This window comes from Sturnira hondurensis, unplaced genomic scaffold, assembly GCF_014824575.4.
Source record: "Sturnira hondurensis isolate 20B ecotype Veracruz unplaced genomic scaffold, ASM1482457v3 Scaffold0003213, whole genome shotgun sequence".
NCBI classification, from domain to species: Eukaryota; Metazoa; Chordata; class Mammalia; order Chiroptera; family Phyllostomidae; genus Sturnira; species Sturnira hondurensis.
The window spans coordinates 1,363,243-1,383,675 of record NW_028075844.1 but is presented as its reverse complement, the minus strand read 5'-3'; the positions used below and the strand labels follow the sequence as shown (position 1 = coordinate 1,383,675).

Genomic DNA, 20,433 nt, shown 5'->3' with positions numbered 1-20,433 from the left:
ACAGGCAACCACGTGTTGGTGTTTCTCTCCCTCTCTTTCTCCCCCGTTCCCTTCTATCTAAAAAAGATAATTTTTTTAAATTTATTTATTTACCTTTAGAGGGGAAGGGGAGAGGGAGAATAAAATATTTTTTAAAAAAACATACACACACTAGAGAATGGGGGACTGGTCAGGAATAGAGCCCCATCAACCTGAAGCCTCCCCAGGGCCCATAGCTAGCAGTGCCACCCCTCATCCACTTTTATTGGCTGTCCAGCAGTTGGACAGCAGAGGAGCGGGTTTGGGGATGGCCAGCCTGGGCTGGTTCCTAATTATCCCAGGTGGGGCAGGCATCTGCTAGCTTTGGAACAAAGCATCCTGGCTGGCAGGGCTTCTGGGTGGAGTCACATAAAGACGTCTGCACTTATAGTACACGGGGTGGACTCCTAAGCCTCCACCACTCCCACACCAGGCTGCGTGTTTGAAAGATGGGGTAGGGAAGCTGTTTGTGCCAGGCTGGGAGTGCCCCCTTTGTGGGTGTGTCTGTGAAGGGGTTAATGTCTATCCTCCACCCATGCCAAATGGAGGGATGAGTTTTCATGTCCCCAAGCTTGTGTGTTCATGGCACACCAGCTTGTGTGAGAGGATCTGAGATCTGAGGTGTGTATATATGGGGGGAGGCCTGCACGCCACAATGAGGGGGCGAGGAAAGGGATGTCTTTTACTTATCAGTGTGCAAATGCAGGTGAGTTTCATGAGAGCTTGTGACTGTGACCCCATCTGGATGTGCCCCTCAGGGTCTGCAGGACTGTTGAGTGGTCACTGCTGTGTGAGTATGTCCTTGCAACACTGATGGATCTAAGGGACCCCAGGAGTGTGTGCAGTTGCATAGGGGGCAGGCATTCCCACATCTGGTGTGTGACCATGGGTGTATCTTTGTGCAGGGAAGGTCGGGAATAAGTCCGTGGTACTGCCCTCTGTGGGATGGTGTGCGCCTGTGTGTGCGGGCTTTCTGGGCTCTGGGTGGGGTCTGAGCTTAGCTGATGGTTTGATCTTGAATGTGTCTTTGTTACATGGTGTGATCAGGAGGGAATGCTGGGCCTTGGGCCCCTGCCCATGTATTCCTGGGTGGCTGGTGGCTAGGAGCCTGCTGGGATAGGATCCATCTGCCATATACCTGAATGTTGGAGGGGGTAGAGCTAGGTGGCATTTGTGACTTTCTCTGTGACAGACCTACTGTCCTGTGGATCACCATGGTTGTGTCAGTGTTGAGGAAAGTTGAATCTGTGCCTGGGTCTGTGGTGTGTGTTTCTAAGTACATCTTTGTAACAGTGTTTGATTACAAGTGACTGTGAAGTGAACCAGCCCCACTGAGCTGTGTGTGTGTGTGTGTCTGTCTGTCTGTCTAAGGCTGGAAAGGACACAATCCCTGCCACCACCCCCAGCTCTAGTTCTAGGATTTTTTGGACCTGCCAGTGAATGCCAGGAAGAGAGACGGGGCGGAGCAAGGGAGGCCTGGGTGGATTTCTCCCCCTGCTCCAGGTAACAAACTGGCTAGACTTCTCCAAAGTTCTGAGGCTGCAGCTCAGGGGGGAAGGCCAGGGAGGGACCATCTACGCCCATTCCTCAGCCCCCTCCCACCCCAGGGTCTGGCTTCAGCCCCACCCAGTGCTGAAGCCACCTGCCCATCTTGTCCCTGTCCCTGTGTGTCCTGCACCCACCGTCAGGTGAGAAGGGCCCAGGTCCAGAGGAATAGGAGACTCTGAGGACAGGAATCAGGCATGAATCCTCAGAGTGCAGAGTGGAGCACTTAGAAGGCTGGACAACGAACAGAGGGAAGACGAAGTTGGACCCAGGAGAAGAGGAAGAATAATGAAGTGGGGAGGGTGGATAGGCTGGAGCAGCTGTGCAGGAGAGGGGGCCTGCCTGGGGCATGGGGGTGTGTGGGAGAGGAACTGGGGGCCTGAAGTCTTGAGGACAGGGCTTCGTAGGGTTTCGTAGGGCTTCAAAAGAGTGGTGGTGGAGGAACGGCAGAGACTGGGAGCCGGGGCAGTGGAGGGAGACAGAGGTGGGATGTGGGAGAGAGAAATGGTGTGTGGGGACAGTCAGAGCCCTGAACATCCAGAAACAGGGGCATTGGGGACTCAGGGTGTAGGGGAGGTTTCAGATGGAGCCCAGGTAATGTGGATGGGATGGGATCGATGACACCTTGGTTAACTCAAGGGTTTGGACAGTTGGGGCTGGTGAGAGGGGCTGAGGAGGTAGACACAAGATGTGGAAAGCAAGAGTCCAAAAAGGGGGTGGCCTGTGGGAGAAGGCTTGGGGAGGGCTGGCAGCTAGGGGTGGGACTGAGCAAGGCTGGGAGGAGACTGGACTGAGGAGGTGGCTGGGCAGGGAGGGAATGTTGAGCTGAGTCACCCCATTCCTCTCTACCACCGCCCGCTGCCCCCAGCCCCTCCCTCCAGATCCCCTGTTCGTGGGTCACAGGTGGGGGTCAGGTCTGGCTTCACCTTCTCTGGTCCTACCAGCTGGCGCAGCGATGACGGTCACCTACACAGCCCGTGTAGCCAACGCACGCTTCGGGGGCTTCTCGCAGCTGCTACTGCTGTGGCGCGGCAGCATCTACAAACTTCTGTGGCGGGAGCTGCTCTGTTTTCTCGGGCTCTACATGGTGCTGAGTGCTGCCTATCGGTGAGGCGGCCGGGGGTGAGCATGTGGGTCAGAGTGGGCTGGGAAGAGCCCCCAGTGTGGGGCACCGGAAGAGATTGGCTGCTGAGTGGGCTGGCCCGTGACACACACCCCTCCCTGCAGCTTCGTGCTGACTGAGGAGCAGAAGCGCTACTTTGAGAAGCTTGTCATCTACTGCGACCAGTATGCCAGTCTCATCCCCGTGTCCTTCGTGCTCGGTGTGTCCTGGTTGCCGTGCTCCCAGTTCCCCATTCCTCCATTCATTCCTTTTGGAGATCCCCCCCATGCCTGTCCTTCTGAGAGCCCCCTCAAGTCCAGCCCCACTGACCCCCCTTTCTGTGTCCTCTATGCCAGGTGTGGCCCCTTGGCTATCCCCTGGTTACAGTGCCCTTTTGGGAGAGTACCATTTCACCCCTATGTTTATTCCTGGGCATCTCAGGGACTCCTACCTGTGTCTGCATAGGATTACTAGTGCCCCCCTCCCCATATCCTGGGCTCTAGGGATGAGACCTCCTCCAGGGACCTCATATGAATCCATCCTCTCAAGCCCAGCCTAGGGAGAATTTCTGACAAGCTCCAACCCCTGGCCTCCTTCCCATTGTTCTCTGCCCACATGGGTGATCAGCCTGCTCCAGAGCCCTTCGCCTAGATCCTGTGCGCGGCCCCTGCGTGCATCTCTGGCTCAGGGACTCCCCCCCCCCCCCCCCCCCCCCCCCCCCCCCCCCCCCCCCCCCCCCCCCCCGCCACCCCCCGCCCCCGCCCAGGGGAAAACCTGCCCAAGGGTCCTGTGTCTCTGCCACCATACTGGAATCCCAGTGCCCCATCCCAGGTGACTTCCTAGTAGCCAGTGTAACCCAGACTGCTCCAGCAACTGTGACCTCAGGACTAGACCCCCAAGTTCCCTGCCCAAGTGGCCGCGCACGGTCAGAGTGCCCAGCCTGCCCCGTGTCGCTGATGGCAGGCCCTATTTCACTCCTCTTCCCACGACCTGGGCCCCCGAACCCCTGGCCCGAGTGTACCCACTAAGCCCCTCGTTCCCGGCTCTGCGCAGGCTTCTACGTGAACCTAGTGGTACACCGCTGGTGGAATCAGTACCTCTGCATGCCGCTGCCCGATGCCCTCATGTGTGTGGTATCGGGTACCGTGCACGGACGCGACGAGCGCGGCCGGCTCTACCGGCGCACACTCATGCGCTACGCAGGGCTCTCGGCAGTGCTCATCCTGCGCTCCGTCAGCACCGCGGTCTTCAAGCGCTTCCCCACCATAGACCACGTGGTGGAGGCTGGTGAGGCCCCGGCTGGAAAGGGGGGGGGGGGGAGGGGAAGGGGAAGACAGGGCCATGACGGAGGGCAGGGCGAGTGACCTTAGTAAGAACGGAAAGGTGTGCAAGTGACCCCCAACCTCACTCCTCCAGGGTTTATGACCCGCGAAGAGCGTAAAAAATTTGAGAACCTGAACTCATCCTACAACAAGTATTGGGTGCCCTGTGTCTGGTTCTCTAACCTGGCGGCACAGGCCAGGCGCGAGGGCCGCATCCGCGACAACAGCGCCCTCAAACTGCTGCTGGAGGTGAGCTCACCAGCTGGTCATTCATAAAAATATTGGAGAAATCGTACCCCACCCTCCTGGGATTGTGTCAGACGACGGCCTGTCTCACGCCTCCCGCGAGGCTGATTGGAAACACCCTTACCTGGCAGCCCCCAAGTGCGTATCTTGCTCCTTGGGGCCCCCACCCCAGGTATACAGTCACCACTAAATAATCCTCCCTGAGCTCTCAGAAGCCATCACCTTCCACCAGGCAGTCAGTCACCTCTGTCCCAAGTACCCACACTTAATCCCCACATGTGAGCTCACAAGTCAGGCCCCTTCACACCTCATGTTCACCCCCAGGAGCTGACTGTGTTTCGGGGCAAGTGTTCGATGCTCTTTCACTACGACTGGATAAGCGTACCCCTTGTCTACACCCAGGTAACCCCACCGTGCCCATTTAGATCCATTGTCAGGTGCACTGGCCTCCAGGGGAAACTGAGGGCCAGCTAAGATCCCATCGCAGTTACTCCCTATCCTAGTCCTGGTCTCTCCACAACCCCTGAGGCCCAGAGAGCCCTGACTTGGCAGCTGCCCCCCCCCCAGGTGGTGACCATCGCCGTGTACAGTTACTTCCTGGCCTGCCTCATCGGTCGCCAGTTCCTAGACCCCGCGCAGGGTTACAAAGACCACAACCTTGATCTGTTTGTACCAGTTTTCACTCTGCTGCAGTTCTTCTTCTATGCAGGCTGGCTTAAGGTGTGTAGGCCCCCCCCCCCAACACCTCCAGGCCGGGACTCCAGGAGTGGAGCGGGCAAGGGTTCTCAGGTCTCTGCTTATCTCCTTCCTGCCCACTAAGGTAGCAGAACAGCTCATTAACCCCTTTGGAGAGGATGACGATGATTTTGAGACTAACTTTCTCATCGACCGCAACTTCCAGGTGAGACTCAGTTGTGACCATCCCCTGGCTTCCAAAATGGCCCTGGCCTCAACCACACCACGACTTGACCGGGCGTGGCCTCTGAGCTATCCTTCTCTCTTTGTTATCACACTCTTACCCATCCTGAAGGGTCCACCCCACGGTGCCCGTGCGTGGCTACCCCTCCTCCCCACCTAGCCTGCTGTCCGCACCTGCAGGTGTCAATGCTGGCGGTGGATGAGATGTACGATGACCTAGCCATGCTAGAAAAGGACCTGTACTGGGACACTGCGGAGCCTCGAGCCCCCTACACCGCAGCCACAGCATTTCAGAGACAGCAGCCCTCCTTCCAGGGCTCCACCTTTGATATCACGTGAGCCAATGGGGTGGGCGGGGCCTCTTGGGACAAGGCTTCTGGCTCTGCAGGGAATGTCTGATCAAGGGGGCTATGGGGCACCACAACAGGGCTAAGGGCTAGACTAGAGATCGGGTCTAAGAGCTAAAGTCTATGAGGATAGGGGTTGGAGTCAAAGTCGGACCAGGCCACTAACTGTGGGCAGAGCTAAGAGCTAATGTGTATGAAGACTGGACAGTTGGCCAGAGGCGATACAATGCCACAACTAAGGCTTTTGAGTCCTAAGTCTGAGCAGAGTCAGAGCCAAAGGATAAGGCCAGGCACTCGGGTGAGGGGTCAAGTTATGTTGGGGTAGGTGAGACAAATGTGTGGGTGGAGCTAGGAAAAGCAGCAGGCGTCTGTCTCAGGTCTTTCAACCAGGGAGAGGGGCGAAGTCGCAGTGCTGATCCGCTGTTCCTGCCGCAGGTTGGCCAAGGAGGACATGCAATTCCAGCGGCCAGATGGTGTGGACGTGCCACTGGGTGAAGCGCCTATTGACTTCTTGCAGCGCCTCCTGCCGGTAGGCCCAGGCATGGCTGCAGGGGGCCTGCTGGGCCGGCGACTGTCTTTGCTGCGCCGCAAGAACAGCTGCGTGTCAGAGGCATCCGTGGCTGCCAGCTGCACGAGTGCCCTGGATGGCGCGGCCTCAGAGTGCGGCTGCGGGGACCTAATACTGGACTCTAGCCTTCGAGAGCCAGACCTTGAGCCCTCCACTGGGCTTGAGCCGCCAGCCCCGGGGCCTGCTGCTGAGCCCTTCACCACAGTGCCCATGCCAGTTCCTCGGGGGCTGGCTCCACCCTGGCTGCCCAGCCCCATTGGTGAGGAGGAGGAGAGTCTCGCCTGAGACCCTGGGGCTGAGATCCCCAAGAACAGGGAACCAAGACCCACACCACACCCAGGCAGAGGTAGGGGTCTGCATAAGCCGCCAGTGGATTTCGCCTGCTGGTGTTTGACCAGTTCCTGCTACCTGTGCTCCTGCCTTCACATCTGTCCTGCATCTCCTGTGGGCTGGGCACTGAACTAAGGGCAGGGGATTCTTTCAGCTGCTGATCGGCTCATCCTTTCCACCAGCTCTGCTTCCCACTCCCTACTGCCTGAGAGGCCTCTTTCAGTGTGCCCTGCCTTTATTGTTTTACTAAAACGGGATATGAGTGTCTACATCTTTGAGTTGTGAAGATAGTAATGAAATGATAGCTTTCAAGTGTTTGGTACTTAATAGGTGCTCAATAAAATGTTAGTGGTTTCTACTCAAATGTTGTTAGCTTGACTTTTCCTGCCAGGCATTGTGCTAAGTCAGATCTGAGAAATTGCCCAGGTCATCTCCTGATGCCCTGACACTTTGTCCCAAACTCTGCTCTCTGAAATGGCCCCATCAGTGCACACGACTTTATCTATTTATCAATGTTCTAGTTACAGTCCCAGGACCACAGCTTCCTCTTGTCAGCCTTGATTTATGGTGCTGTAAGCAGCCTCTCCACCCCAAATCCCTGAATTTTCAATTACCCTTTTAGTGCTCCTGGTCTTAATTCAATCACATGCCATTGACTCCTGTTTTTAGAAGTCTAGCCAGGACCCCTCCCCCATTTCTAGACCCAACTGTCTTCTCCATGTCTCCAAGTGGGGATCTTCCAGGCATCTGGGACATAATATGTCCATGAACCAGCACCCTATTGGCTCCCCAGCCTGTCTTTGTTGGCTTTGTCCTTCCAAATAATGAGGCCAAAACCTGGAGTCATTAACTCCTTTCTTTCTCTCACCCCCTCACATCAACCCAGCAGCAAATCCCATTGGTTTGGTCTTCAAATTGTATCCAGATTCCAGCCATTCCTCCTTCCTCTAGGGCCCCCACCATGGCTAGGGCCCCAGTGTCATGCACCCACCCAGCTGGACTAGTAACTTCTGTCCTTGTCTCCCAGCTCTGATCCTAACACCCCAGTCAGTTCCACCCACAGCAGCCAGAGGGAGCCTATGAACACCTGAATCGGGTAACATCCTTCCTTTGTCTAGAAACCTCCACGACTCTCACTTCACTTAGAATAAACACTAAAGTCTTCCACACAGCTCAGGAGGCCCTGAACAGTCTCTCTGTCTTTGTCTCCTCCCTTCTCCTCTCTGACTCCACCCTGCCCCTCTAACCCACCAAGCAGGCTCTCATCTCAGGGCCTTTGCACATGCCGTTCCAGCTGGCTGGACTGCTCTTCCCGAGACATCTATGTGGCCCCTTCCTCCCTTCTGTCAGGTCTCTATTTAAATTATGTCACTTCCTTGGTAAGGTCTTCTTCTTGCTGGCCTTTTATTAAAAATCACCACCCCCAGAAGCATCTGAGATCTTGCTCTCCAGCATGTTGTCAATTTGGCTCAAATACTTCAAAAATATATTTTGTTTATCCTTAGAGAGGGGGGAAGGGAGTAAGAGAGGGAGAGAAATATCCATGTGTGACAGAAACATGGATCAGATGAGTCTTACACACCCCCAACTTGGGGCTTGGGCGCAACCCCGGTATGTGCCCTGAACGAGAGTCAAACCAGTGACTTTTTGGTTTGTGGGATGACACCCAATCCCCTGAGCCACACCAATCAGGGCTAGCTCAAATAAACTTTAATCAAAATTCAAAAAGTTAAAAAATCATCACCTCCCAAATCTACTTCGTGCAACCCCATCACTTCTGCTTGCTTTATTTTTCTCTATAGCACTTCTCACATTAAACTTTGATCTATTTCCTTCACTGTCCGTCTCCCCTCATTGGACATAAGAGCTTCATAAGGCAGGGATTTTTATCTGAAGCTTCTTCAAAACCCATCACACATGCACAATTACACAAACACAGATCTGATTCTCAGCCCTCACTGGGTACTATCACTTACTCACACTTTAGTGCGACCACAAGCCAGACTTTTCCGAAAAGCAGTGGTTTGAATCCCTGGCCCATCTTCTTCCCCTCACTAAAGTCCAGCCAGAACAGATTGAAAGTCTTTATTCTTTTTTCTTCTCAAATATAAAGTCACCCTTTCTACCCTGGCAGCTCATTAGCCCCAGGGAGAATATTAAGGTTAAGAATCACATTGCTAAAAAGAACAGCCCCATACCTGCCTCCCACCATGTCCTGTACCCTTGTCTCATTTGGGAGAGGAAAAGGCAGAGGTCATGACCTCAAGGCTCTTAAGCAGCTGACCCAGGCATGATGCTGGGCCCCAGGGGAGTTGGGGGAATCCAGGGTGGACCAAGCCCTGACTGGCTGGGCAGGTGGCAGGATCCTGAGGTACATCAATGCTTGTCAGTGGGGCGCATGTTCAGGGATGCGAGGCGTCCCAATGGTCCACGACGAGCATTGGTGGCCAGGCGCTGCTGGGCCAGGAATGACTGGGCGTGGGCGGGTGCCCGCTCTTCCCCTGCTCGTTGCTGTAAGGCCATGCCCTGCAGGGAGGGCTGTGGTGAGCCCAGGGGATGCCCCTGACACTCCAGCCCCGGTGGTGGTACACTCACCATATTATACCAGGCACTGATGAGAAGCTTTTCTTCCTGCTCCCGCTGACTTCGACTCTTCTCAAAGTCCATCTGCCAAGGAGGCAACAGTCAAGGGCCTGGATGTGCTGGGGGCAGTGAGAGGGGATGAGGGCACCCACCTCCATGTGCCGGATTCTGACTTCCCGCTCCCGGAGCTGCGTCCTCAAGGTACGGAGTTCCGGAAGTGCCCCTCTGGGTGGCCGCTGCTTTGGTTCCAGGGTCTGTATGACCTAGGGGTTGGGGAAGACACAGCCTTGGCCCCGGCCTCACAGGCTGTTCGATGCATCAGGGTGTATGAAGTGTGACAACTCATGGTCGTGGAGTATAAGTCTGTGACATGATGTGGTATGACAGGTGTGGAGGTAGGGAGCAGAGATGTGCAAACTGGTGGGAGGCATGACCCAATGAGGCAGCAGCCTGGGCAGGTCAGCATCCTCACCGTGCGTGCCTTGTCCACATAGCGACGGTACCGCTCCTCCATGGCCCGCAAGTCGGCATCCTTCTTCTGCAGGCTGTCCTGAAGCTCCTCAATACGCCTGGCTGCTGCAGGAACAAGACGGCCTCTCAGCTCCACATCAAGCTCAGGTCTCCCCCCACTCAACTCACTACCAAACCCCACTCACTGCTGCTGTCGGCAGGTGGCTCGAGCTCCTCAATGTACTCGCGCTTCCGCTGCAGCTCCAGATCCGCCTCATGCAGCTTCTGCCTGGGGGCAGGGGACAAGCAGCAGTGGTGGTTACCAAGGCATTCCCCTCTGGCTAGAAGTGCCCCTGCATGGCCATAGAGACCGCTCTGCCAGCCTCACAAGCACAAGGGTTGTGTGCTCTGGCCCCTCCACCTCCCCCACCACCAGAGCCACAACTCTCCAGCCCCCTAGTCAGGTGGCCCCTGGGCCAGCCTCCATCTATCCACTTCTCCTGTTTCAGAGGTCACACACTGATCCAGCCACCACTACCCCTTGCCAGCCTCTTCTATTCTCAACCCTTCAGTACCATCTTCCACACACAGGAGCCAGCAAACTTTCTAGAATGCCAATTTCTTATAACAAAAGAAAATGCAAGCTACAAGGTTTGATAACATCCCTGTAGGTGACGTTATTATTGTGCATTGAACATGGAACATAGTATAACATCTACTAGCTATGTCCACTGAAATGACCAAAGCATGTGCCCTCGGGGACCACCAATTACACTTTTGTGACACACTTGCCCACAAGTGAAGCAATGCATATGCAAGGTGTTACACTTTGTTGCTTTGTTTGAAATTGAAATACCTAGAAAGAATGGGTTAAATACATTATGATATTCACAAAAAAATGCTAGCCTTTCTGGACAATAATTCTCCAGGAGAATTAAGCCCCAATGCTTCCAGGTATCCAGCCTCTGTAAGGAAGTAACTTTTTCTGTGCTCTGGGTCAGCCTCAGCTACATTCCCTCGTTGGCCAACACTGAGAAAACAACCACCCAAATCATTGCCAGTAAGGCCTAGTTTCCCCACGGACCCCCAGTTAACACAGGCTGCTATATTTATAAAAAAGAATGACTATTCATGAGGTTCGATTCCCAGTCAAGGCACATGCCTGGGTTGCAGGCCGGTTCCCAGCAGGGGACTCACAAAAAAGAAGCAACCACACATTGATATTTCTCTCCTTCTCTCCTTCCCTTCCCCTCTAAAGATAAATAAATAAAATCTTTAAAAAAATGAATAGTCATTCTTTTTTAAAAAAAGATTTTATTCATTTATCTTTAGAGAGGAAGGGAAGGAGAGAGGGATAGAAACATCAGTGTATCAATGTATGGTTGCCTCTCATGAGTCCCCTGCTGGGAACTGGCCTGCAATTCAGGCATGTGCCCTGACTGGGAATCGAACCAAGATCGTGTGGTTCACAGGCCCACACTCAACCACTGAGCTACACCAGCCAGGGCTCAGAATGACTATTCATTTGTTGAAATTTCCCTGTCATCTTAAGTAGGAAAAGCAAGTGCGGGCTAGCACTTATTATACTACCCTTTGGGTAAATAAGGAATAAAAATAAAAATCTACATATTTATTAACATTTGGTTTTAAAACTCTGGAGGGAGAAAAGCCTTGTAAAATAAATGATTGTCTAACCATTATGTTGTACACCTGAAACTAATACAAAATAATATTAAACATTAACTGTAATTGAAAAGAAAAAAAGCTCTGGAGGGATTCCCATAATAAACGAATAGGAATGCAGCAGAGTAGGGTGGGAATTGAGCCAACCAGGGTTCAGGGAGGTAGACATTTTGGTTTTGGTTTTGTTTTTTTAAGATTTTTATTTATTTATCTTTAGAGGGGAAGGGAAGGAGAGAGGGAGAGAAACATCAATGTATGGTTGCCTCTCGTGAGTCCCCTGCTGGGAACTGACCTGCAACCCAGGCATGTGCCCTGACTGGGAATCGAACCGCGATCATGTGGTTCACAGGCCTGCACTCAATCCACTGAGCTACGCCAGCCAGGGCACATTTTGGTTTTTAAACTACAAATGTGATCACTATTTAAAATAGTTTTTTTAAGGATTTATTAACTAACTTTCTTTTTAGACAAAGAGGGAAGGGAGAAATAGAGGGAAAGAAACATCATTGTGTGGGAGAAACATCAGTTGCCTGTACAGGCCCCCATCTGGGAACCTGGAGGGCAACCCAGGCATGGGCCCTGACTGAGAATTGAACCAGTGACCTTCTGGTTTGCAGGCCAGCACTCAATCCTTTTGAGCCACACCAGCCAGGGCTAAAATAGTTTCTTTTTTAACAGTGTAAAAAGTAAAAGGCTACTATCATTTTCAACAAGGCAAGACTACCTGGCTGAAATGCCCTCTGTGGCTCTTTACTGCTTCCCTTGGCTTTTAAGACCCAGATCTAAACCTTCAGTCTGTATTTCCACAAATGACTCTGTACCCCAATACCTTTGCCCCAGACGCCCCCACCACCAGGAGTGCCATCCCTCTGGGACTCACAGGTGTTCCTGCAGCTTCCTCTTCAGCAGGACAGACTGGGAGAGAGAAGAGGCATGGGGTGAGTGGGTGTCCAGAGGTCCCAACCCTTCCCGGGCATGAGGGCCGTAGTGTCACCCTGGGGACATGGTACTTACAATGGCCTGCATTGGGCATCAGGCAGCAAGTGGGGAGAGAAAAGAGGGTTACTGGGGGTCAGGAGGCAGGGTCAGGCAGGAAGGAGGTGGGCACTCACGTCCTCCTCAGTCTTGCCCCCCTGCTCCTGCAGTGCCTTCTGTAGGTCCTCCACCTGGGCCCTCAGCTCTAACAGCTGCTGCTGGTTCAGCCTGCGGGGGAGGACGGCCGCTCAGTGCCTGCGCCCCACCTCGGGCTGTCTCCACACCTGCACTCAGCTGCCTTTCGCTGTCCTCACCGGTGCTGTGTCTCCAGCCCGTGGCGCGCGCGGTTGGCCTCCTCCAGGTGGCGCTGCAGCTCCTCCTGCCGCTCTCGGTCAGCCGCCTCCTGCTGGCACAGACGCTTGTTTTCCAGCTGAAGCCGCAGGAGCGTCTCCCTGTAGACCGCAGGGAGTTGAACAAAGCTGGGGACCAGTCACCCCTCAGGCCCGGCGTAGGGTACTAGGAAAGGGGCAGAGCCTTAGAGAAGAGCCCAGTCAGACTAGTCCTCGGAACTGGGCCTAGGCATAGTGAGCAGAGTTCTGGGTAACCAAGTGGGCAGGCCTATGAGCTAGGCCTAGGCATGATGGAGCCAAAGTCAAGGACGCAGGAACTGGTTTAAACACTGGAGAAGAGACTGTGGAAAAGCTAGACATAAACTAGGACGCAGGAATGGGAAGAACTGGGGAGGGAGAACCTATCTGGGCAGGGCACAGGGTACTGACCCTAGCAGGAGCTACACAGAGGACAGGGCTGTTCCCTGGGGGTCAGAGTCCGATTTAGGCAGGGCTGGGGCATAGAACTTTTCGCGGCTAGTAAAGCCGGATGGATTGGGCCTAATTTGTGCCCTGAGGATGGATCCTAGAGAGGAAAGCCACCTACTAATCGGGCTACAGCCCAGACAGGTAAGAGCAGAATTACGAGTGGGTGGGCCTAGGAGCCCCCCTAGGACTTGGGAACGGAGCCAAGCTGGCTAGGTTCTGATGATGCCTGCACTGGGGGACAGGGCTGAGGGTGCGCACTAGCAGGCTGGGGTGGGGCCAAAGTTCTGAGTGACCCCAGAATACCTGAGCTCCGCAGGTAGCATCTCTGCTGCTAAGTTTTCTACAGCTGGCGAGGTGGGATCCAATGAGGGGTCTGGAGAATATGAGATAAGAAAAGTTTTCAGGTAGCTACACAGCCCAGGCTCCCATCCCTAGGGTCCTTTTCCCCAAAATCATCTTTTTTAAAACAATTTTTTAATTTATCTTTAGACAAAGGGGAAGGGAGGGAGAAAGAGAGGAGGAGAAACATCAATGTGTGGTTGTCTCCCCGTCGCCCCCAACTGGGGCCCTGGCCCTCAACTCAGGCATGTGCACTGACTGGGAATCAAACTGGAAACCCCTTGGTTTGTAGGCCAGCGCTCCGTCCACTGTGCCACATCAGCCAAGGCCCAAGAATCCTCTTTGAGGGTTCAAGTGGGGCCAAAAGCCTGGCTTGACACAAGTCCTCACCCCGACCCCCGCCTGATCAGAAGTCCTGATGCTTGGCCCCAGCCAGAGCTCAGGAGGACAACCCCTGCCTTCTGTTGGCCCTCATAACCTTTCCCCCTCAGTGGCCCTGAGACACTGCCTCTTCTGCCTGCCCTAATGGCACCCTCAGGCCACACACACCACCAGGATCCTGGGATGGGCCCCAAACTCACCAGCCTGGGTGGGTCCCCGAGGCTGCAGCTGGGCGCAACGCAGTTCCTCATTGGCCTCCCGTAGTGAGTCCCGCTCGGCCATCAGGCGCTGGAGGGAAGGGGTGTGAGACACCACTTGAGGCCCACTTGAGTGGGCTACCCCATGATGAGCAAGGCGGGGCTTGAGTGGTAGGACCTCAGCCTCACCTCCTTCTCCTTTGTCACCGACTCGTACTTTTCCTCCAGATTGCGACACTCAAACAGCCATTTCTCAGCTTTCATGGCCTCCTCCTGCCACTGGCCCTGCAGTTCCTGAACCTGAATAGAGGGGAGGTGTGAGGACCACAGACTGGGAAGGAGGTGCAGGGACTGGGTTCAAGTTAAAGGAGAGAGGCCAGAGGACCCAGCCTCAAGAACTTGGAGGGTGGGGTTTAAAAGAGGGGGTGTGGCCTAAAACCCAGAAAGAATCTGGCCTGCCTAAAGGGTGTGACTTTATACATATACAAAGGAGAACACTCATCTCTGAAGGGCTCAGCACCATGCAGAGGGTCCCCAAAGTGGATGGAGCAAGCCATGGGGGCCCTCCATCCCTGCTCACATACAGGCACAGGGTCCCAGGCTCCCTGGCACCACAGCCATCGCCGCACCTGCCTCCGTTGAGCCTCCAGCTGGGAGCGCAGAGAGCCAGCCCTGCGCAGCTCCTCCTCTAGCTGCCGCGTGCGCTCTGCATGGCCTGCATTGCGCTCCTCCAGCTGCCGCACCTGCCGCCGCAGCTCTCTGAGCTCCCCCAGGCGGCGCTGGCAGCTGCTCAGTGTGGCCTCCAGCTGCCCAGCACGCTCAGAGGACTGCCTGGGGGAGGGGGCAAGTGGGGAGAGATGGCTAGGGTCTGTAGTCAGGGTTCAGCTGGGATGTGAGCCCCTCAAGGCAGAAGGGGTCATGTCAGCCTGGCGGCATTTGAGCTTGAGGTGGTGGGTCTTGAAGGTTAGGAGTCAGCCTGAGTCTGGTGCTGTTGGGGTCATTAGGGAGCATAAAGGGAACCTAAGTGTCATTGCTAGCCAGAGTTATATATCAGGGATGCTCAGGTGGAGGATTGTGGGGACCGAGAATGGCTGTATGGATACGGGGAGAATGATGGGGGCCCAAAGGGATCAAGGAGCCCCCAAAGATGCTTTTGAGTCATGAGGACTATGGGGTCAACATGGGCACTGTGGGTGCAAGGGCAATGGAGGGGTCATGGGGAAGTTTTGGGGTCAGAGCACTATGGGCTTCTTAAATTTTAACATTACAGAGGTGCCATGGGGTCACAGGGGAGTCCTTTGAGATTACAGAAAGCACAGTGAGTCGAGGGGGTGAGTGCTGTGGGGGCACACCAAGCATCCTGGGGTCACCAGGGTGCTGTGGAGTCATAAGAAGGTACAATCATGTCATGGGGAGCACAGTAAGGGTTACAAGAGATGGCAGGGTGTTGCACCATTGGGTCCCAGAGGACACCATGGTATCTTGGGACATGATAAGGCCGATAATGGTGCAGTGGGGTCTGTGGAGAACTGTGGGGGGCCCTGGGCTTGCTGGAGCTACAAGGATGCTATGAGGCCTGGGTGAAACAATGTGGAATAACAGGGGGACACTGGGGAGATCCTGGGGGACACACCGTGGATCCAAGAGGCAAAGGACACAGTAGAGTCCAGGTAGTACATGGGGTTCAGATGGCACTGTGGAGTCTAGAACCCCACAGTCTAGTATTATAGGGATCTTCTGGGCATTTCAAGATTACAGAGGTACTGTGGCACTCTGGCAATGGGGTATGTGGTGGAGACCCAGGGACCTACCACTCACCGCAGCTCATCCATCTCATCCTTCAGAGTCTGCGCCTCCTGGGCCAAACTGGTCAGTGCCTGGTTCCGCTGCTGCAGCTCAGCAACCTCCCGCTCCAGCTCCACGCATCGCAGATGATCATCCTCCCTGCCATTCTCAAGTCTGGGGGGTAGTGAGGTGGGCACATGAGGGGACCACACCTACTGCAATCCTCTGGCCTGCCTGACCCCATCCCCAGCTGCCCACACCTGTAGTTCTCTTCCTGCAGCTGCTCCAGCTGGGACTGCAGCAGCAGCAGCTTCTTGGCAGTGAGGCCCGTGGCGACCTCACCCTCTGGCTGGCCCACCTGCTGCCGCAGCACTGCATTCTCCTGCGCCAGGCTCTGCTTCTCCTCTGACAGGAGCATCAACTGTGGGCAGGAGGTGCAGTGAGCTAGAGGAGGGAGGGGGCTTTGCAGTGCTCCTGGAAGCACCAGTAGTCCCCGCCTCGCCCCGCCCCCTCAGCCCCACCTGCCGCTCCAGGTCCAGACAACGCTGCTGCAGCTCATCCCCCTCATCAGCCTCCTCACTCAGGAAGTAGTACCTGCGGGACTGATGAGAGGGGTGGGGGGTCGGGAGGGGCAGGAAACTCAGGAATCCAGGGAGGAGACTGGGGGAAGGAGGCTGGGATCTCTAGGGGCAGAGAGGAAGGAACCAAGAAACCCTCAGGATCTAAGAAGAGAATGCTGGGGCCCCAGGATGCTAGAGGAAGGTGATTCAGGAACCCTGGGTAGCCAGCAAGGAAAGAGGCTAGGACCTTGAGGGATGAGGGTGGTTTTCAGAATTAAAGATAAGCCCCTCCTGCTGTTAGGCAGCCCAGAGAATCAATAATGGGGTCAGATCCCTGACCAGGTCCCCCAACCCTTACCTGGCTGTCAAAGTTCCCATATGTCTCCGGTGACAAGGTATCAGGGGTGTCTTTGGTCAAGAACTGGAGGGACATGGGGTGGCACTGAGATAAGCTGGGTCCTCTGAAGGCAGCCTTCAAGGCCTCCATAATCCAGCCTGAGAACCTCTCCATCCGCCTGTCCACAAAGCCATTTCTCCCCTATATCCCCAGCCTGAAGTCTGCCCCCCACCCCCTGCCAAGTGTCCAGCACACATAGAAGCCTGGTCCTTTGATTGTCACAGAGCTAGACTGTGACTTAGAGCTGGGAGGAGCTGGCAGGCACGAGACAGGGAAAGCTGGCCAGCTGAGTTCCAGGCAGAACCCAGACCGCACAGGGGCAGAGCCTGTGCCCAACTGCCTCTGCGCTGCAGTTCCTTGCCACATTGGGCACCTCCACCTACCTCCTGGATGGCTTCCATCACCACATGCTGAACTGACTCCTCCAGTGTCATAATTCTCTGGATGTGCTCTGGGGATCAAGGTTAGAGACACTGAGACCTGGGGTGGAGGATTTCCTTAGGTCTTCCCTTAATGACCCTGTAACCCCCATACCTTGCTTTTTCTCACAACTGATGGCACAGCCCAGCACCAGCTGAAGAAGCTTGCCAAGCTCTCCGGGGTCTGAGAACTGGCCAATGAGGCTCACATCTGGGAGGTGCTGCTCCAAAATGGGATGTCCTAGGACCTGAAGGGGACAGTGGCTAGGTGTCAGGGGCTTACAGACACTTCTGCTCCTCCCAATACAGCCCCCTAAACCTCTTTACAGTTACTCACACCCTGGGAGTACTCCACCAGGCTCTGTAAGATTATCTTCAGGTTGCCCACCTGAGAAGAGACAAGGAATTGTGTCCAGGGTCGCAGAGCCCCCAGAAAGGGCCAGGTGGCCCTTGAATCTACCCTATTCTTTTATTTCCAACTCCCCTGCCAATTTCTGGTCATCTTATCCTGTTTCACCCCATTCTCTGTCTGCATGTCCCCTCTCCTAGGCCTGATCTGTCTGGCTGCTTGCCCTTTTTATCCACCTGCTCATTTTGTTCACATGTTCCCAGAACCCAATCACTTCTTGCCACCCTGCCCCACCACCATTTGGCCCTAGACATCTCTCCCCTGGGTTACTGCACCAGCTTCCTGGGTCAGCTTCCACTCTCCATTCCTCTCCAAGCAGTCAGGGGAAGCTTTTCTAAGCCCAAGCCAGGTTGCGCCTTTCCTCTTCTAAAACCCTTTCTTGACTTTGCACAGCACCTAAAATAGAATCCACCACCCTGCCCCAGCTTGCCAGGCCCCTGATGACCTCACATACCATTCCTTTGCTTTCCATTCTGACTCAGTCACACCAAGCTTATCCCCAACTCAGGGCCTTTGCATTTGCTATTTCCTAGTGTGGGATACGGTTCCTTCGAATCTTACATCAAGATCAGCCCATTTGCAGTAACTGTCTGCCAACCCCCAGCTGTTCTCACTCATGGCCTGCTTTATTGTCTATGCAACTTATTGCTCTCAGAAGTCAACATTTATGCTTGTGCATGCAGGTTTTTGTTACTCCTTGCTGCTTGCCCAGGCCTGCTCAATAGATGAATGAAAGAATAAGTAGTCGGCTGATCACTAGACATCTGTCCCTCTCCCTAACCAGGGCTGCCTATCACCCAGGAAATACGTCTAGCTGACCCTTCCCTGATCATTCTTCACCGGTCTATTCCCCGGTCAAGTCCACCTGTCTGTCACCTTCATTCTCCAATTGGGACCTGGGTCCTCTGAGATGCGCTGGAGCCAGGCCTCATTGAAGCAGGAAGGGTCTCTGGGGGCGAGAAGACGAGGTGAGCTGCTGGGGGACTTTTTTGGCGACCCTCCCGCTCAGCTCCACTCACATCTGGTTCAGCACATAGGCTATGGCCAGGCCACTGCTCAGGTCTTGGGGGCTGGTACAGGGGGATGGGACTTGGAACATCTGCAACTGTGGAGAGGAGGAAAGCGCAACAAGCAGCGTCAGGGCCTGGGATCACTGAACCACTGCCCTTTTGAAGACTTTTACGGTCAGCGGAAACCTCACACGATTGAATGAGAAAGTTTGGACAGGAGCTGGCCTGTTGCTCCCCAAGTCCTTGTGGGAGTGACCTCTGCTCACCTGGGACCAGAGGAGGTGTGGCCTCGCTTCACCTCTGTCCTACAAACATCCCGCGACCTGGCCAGGGAGGAACCAAATCATTTGGTCCCCACAGGCGATGAGTCATGAGGCCAGTTCACCTGTGCCATCGTCCCACGTGACCAGCCACGAAGGGGCGGGACCTCACCTGTCCACGCAGACTTTCTATGTGACAGAGGCGGGTGGATAGGCCAGAGTCCAACGGCCCAGCAGGCCGATGACCCCCCCGCTTCCTCCTCCCAGCCCCAGGAAGGCAAGATGAACCGAGCTCAGGCCGGGGCTCCCCGGAGAGAAGAACGGGCGCACACCTGTCCTAGCCCCGCCCCCGACCTACCCAGGTGAACAGAGACTCGCATAGCTCAGCCTTGTCCACGCTCATGGCTCCCGATCGGATTCGACCCCGGCCGCGGAGCCCCGCCACCGCAGCTGCCACCAGATCCGCCACCAGCGAGCGCCCGCAACCTCGACCTCCCGCTCGGCCTAGAGTGCCGCCCCACCCCGCCCCCTGAACGCAGGTCCCGCCCTGGACACGTGATCTTCTCTCGGCGCCCGCTCAGGCCTCCAGTACTGCCATTTTGGATCCGGGCAGCGTTTCGGCGCCCGCCCTGCCACCAGGGGACAGTCTGGGACACCTTTGCGCTTTCTTCCTCCCCTGGCTTTTTTATTTTGGAGAGTAGCAGAGCTCTCAGGATCATCCCTCATTTCCTGAGCCGGAACTACCCTACTCTGTCATACAGGCTGAAAGAAACTCTGCTGTCTAATCCCCTTATAATCGGAGACTTTATATATGCACCGGGGAGGGGAAGACACATCCTTTGAATTTGGAGGGGGGATCCTAATGGGCTCTGTCTTCCTGATGGAGGTGACTTAGGGGTCTTGCTGCCGGGTAGACAAGGGGACATGGATGAGGTCTTAGGTCGAAGGCTGGATTATTCAGCCAGACATTTGTCCTGGGTGATGGACAGACACATTTGCCCAGCCTGGATCGGTCCTCCACTCGGGCTTTCCCGCTCCTTCCCCCTCCTGAAGTCCGGAGCAGGAGTCCTAGAGCTCAGAACCTGGACCAGGCCTCTCTGGTCCCTCGGGCCCACCAGGGGGCGCTCAGACCGCAGGAATGTAGTCTACGGCGGGCGGGGGGGGGGTGCTTAAAGGAAAGTGATAACGAGAGCAGTTAATAAAATCGCTGTCACCATTTATTGAGTGCCTACGGTATACAGTCCCTGAGCTTCACGACTCAAATATATAGGTAGCTGCCCTGACAGGTGTGGCTCTGTTGATTGGGCGCCCATCGGCAAAGCAAAAGGTCGCAGGTTGGATTTCCGGTCAGGGCACATGCTTAGCTTTGGGGGGTTCAGTCCTGTCCGGGCCCCTACGAGAACCAACTCACCGATGTTTCTCTTTAGTGATCAATGTTTCTCTCCCTCTCTTTCTTTCTCCCTTCCCCTTTCTCTAAAATAAATAAATATTTTATTTTAAGGAATAAATAAATAGGCGTCTGAAATCTCCCCAGGACTCTAGGTGGCAAGTGGTGTTTTGATTCCCGTCGCATACGCAGGGATACAGAGGTCCTGGGTGGACCCAGCTCTATTTAGGAGGGTTGACGCCTAAGTTCTTTGGCAGCCCCTCCCCCGAGGGGCGGGCGACTTAATGAGCAGTAATTAAAGGTTATTAGCTGCACCCAGAGGGAAGGGCGGGCTCTGCATTGGGGGTGGGCCTAGATCTGAGGGGAGGGGCTCCGATCTCTCCA

General features: G+C 55.0%; 2 protein-coding genes across 11 annotated transcripts; one reads left to right on the top strand and one right to left on the bottom strand.

Moving 5' to 3' along the window:
• The first annotated feature begins 2,383 nt into the window (after positions 1-2,383).
• On the top strand, positions 2,384-6,743 carry BEST2 (bestrophin 2). Of its 2 annotated transcripts, none has more exons than XM_037041896.1 (9): positions 2,384-2,670; positions 2,791-2,885; positions 3,719-3,952; positions 4,082-4,236; positions 4,558-4,635; positions 4,801-4,953; positions 5,054-5,134; positions 5,332-5,486; positions 5,934-6,743. In XM_037041896.1, the coding sequence occupies exons 1-9, from the start codon at positions 2,519-2,521 to the stop codon at positions 6,349-6,351; spliced, it is 1,521 nt and encodes a 506-aa protein (XP_036897791.1). In that variant the 5' UTR covers positions 2,384-2,518; the 3' UTR covers positions 6,352-6,743. The 2 variants fall into 2 exon arrangements, with proteins under 2 accessions (XP_036897791.1, XP_036897792.1); XM_037041897.1 differs by having other exon boundaries at positions 2,603-2,685.
• A 1,721-nt stretch (positions 6,744-8,464) lies between these two features.
• On the bottom strand, positions 8,465-19,173 carry HOOK2 (hook microtubule tethering protein 2). Of its 9 annotated transcripts, none has more exons than XM_037041888.1 (23): positions 19,021-19,173; positions 18,412-18,497; positions 18,269-18,341; positions 17,321-17,371; positions 17,099-17,231; positions 16,948-17,015; positions 16,526-16,588; positions 16,129-16,209; positions 15,868-16,028; positions 15,641-15,781; positions 14,452-14,653; positions 14,012-14,122; positions 13,826-13,913; positions 13,209-13,278; positions 12,402-12,539; positions 12,225-12,315; positions 12,127-12,132; positions 11,993-12,027; positions 9,636-9,718; positions 9,452-9,555; positions 9,132-9,242; positions 8,992-9,063; positions 8,465-8,922 (listed from the first exon to the last, which is right to left on the bottom strand). In XM_037041888.1, exons 1-23 carry the CDS (start codon positions 19,063-19,065, stop codon positions 8,773-8,775), a joined length of 2,163 nt encoding a protein of 720 aa, XP_036897783.1. In that variant the 5' UTR covers positions 19,066-19,173; the 3' UTR covers positions 8,465-8,772. The 9 variants fall into 9 exon arrangements, with proteins under 9 accessions (XP_036897783.1, XP_036897784.1, XP_036897786.1 ...); XM_037041889.1 differs by having other exon boundaries at positions 9,452-9,552; XM_037041891.1 differs by lacking the exon at positions 19,021-19,173 and adding an exon at positions 18,669-18,870.
• Between the last annotated feature and the right edge of the window lie 1,260 nt (positions 19,174-20,433).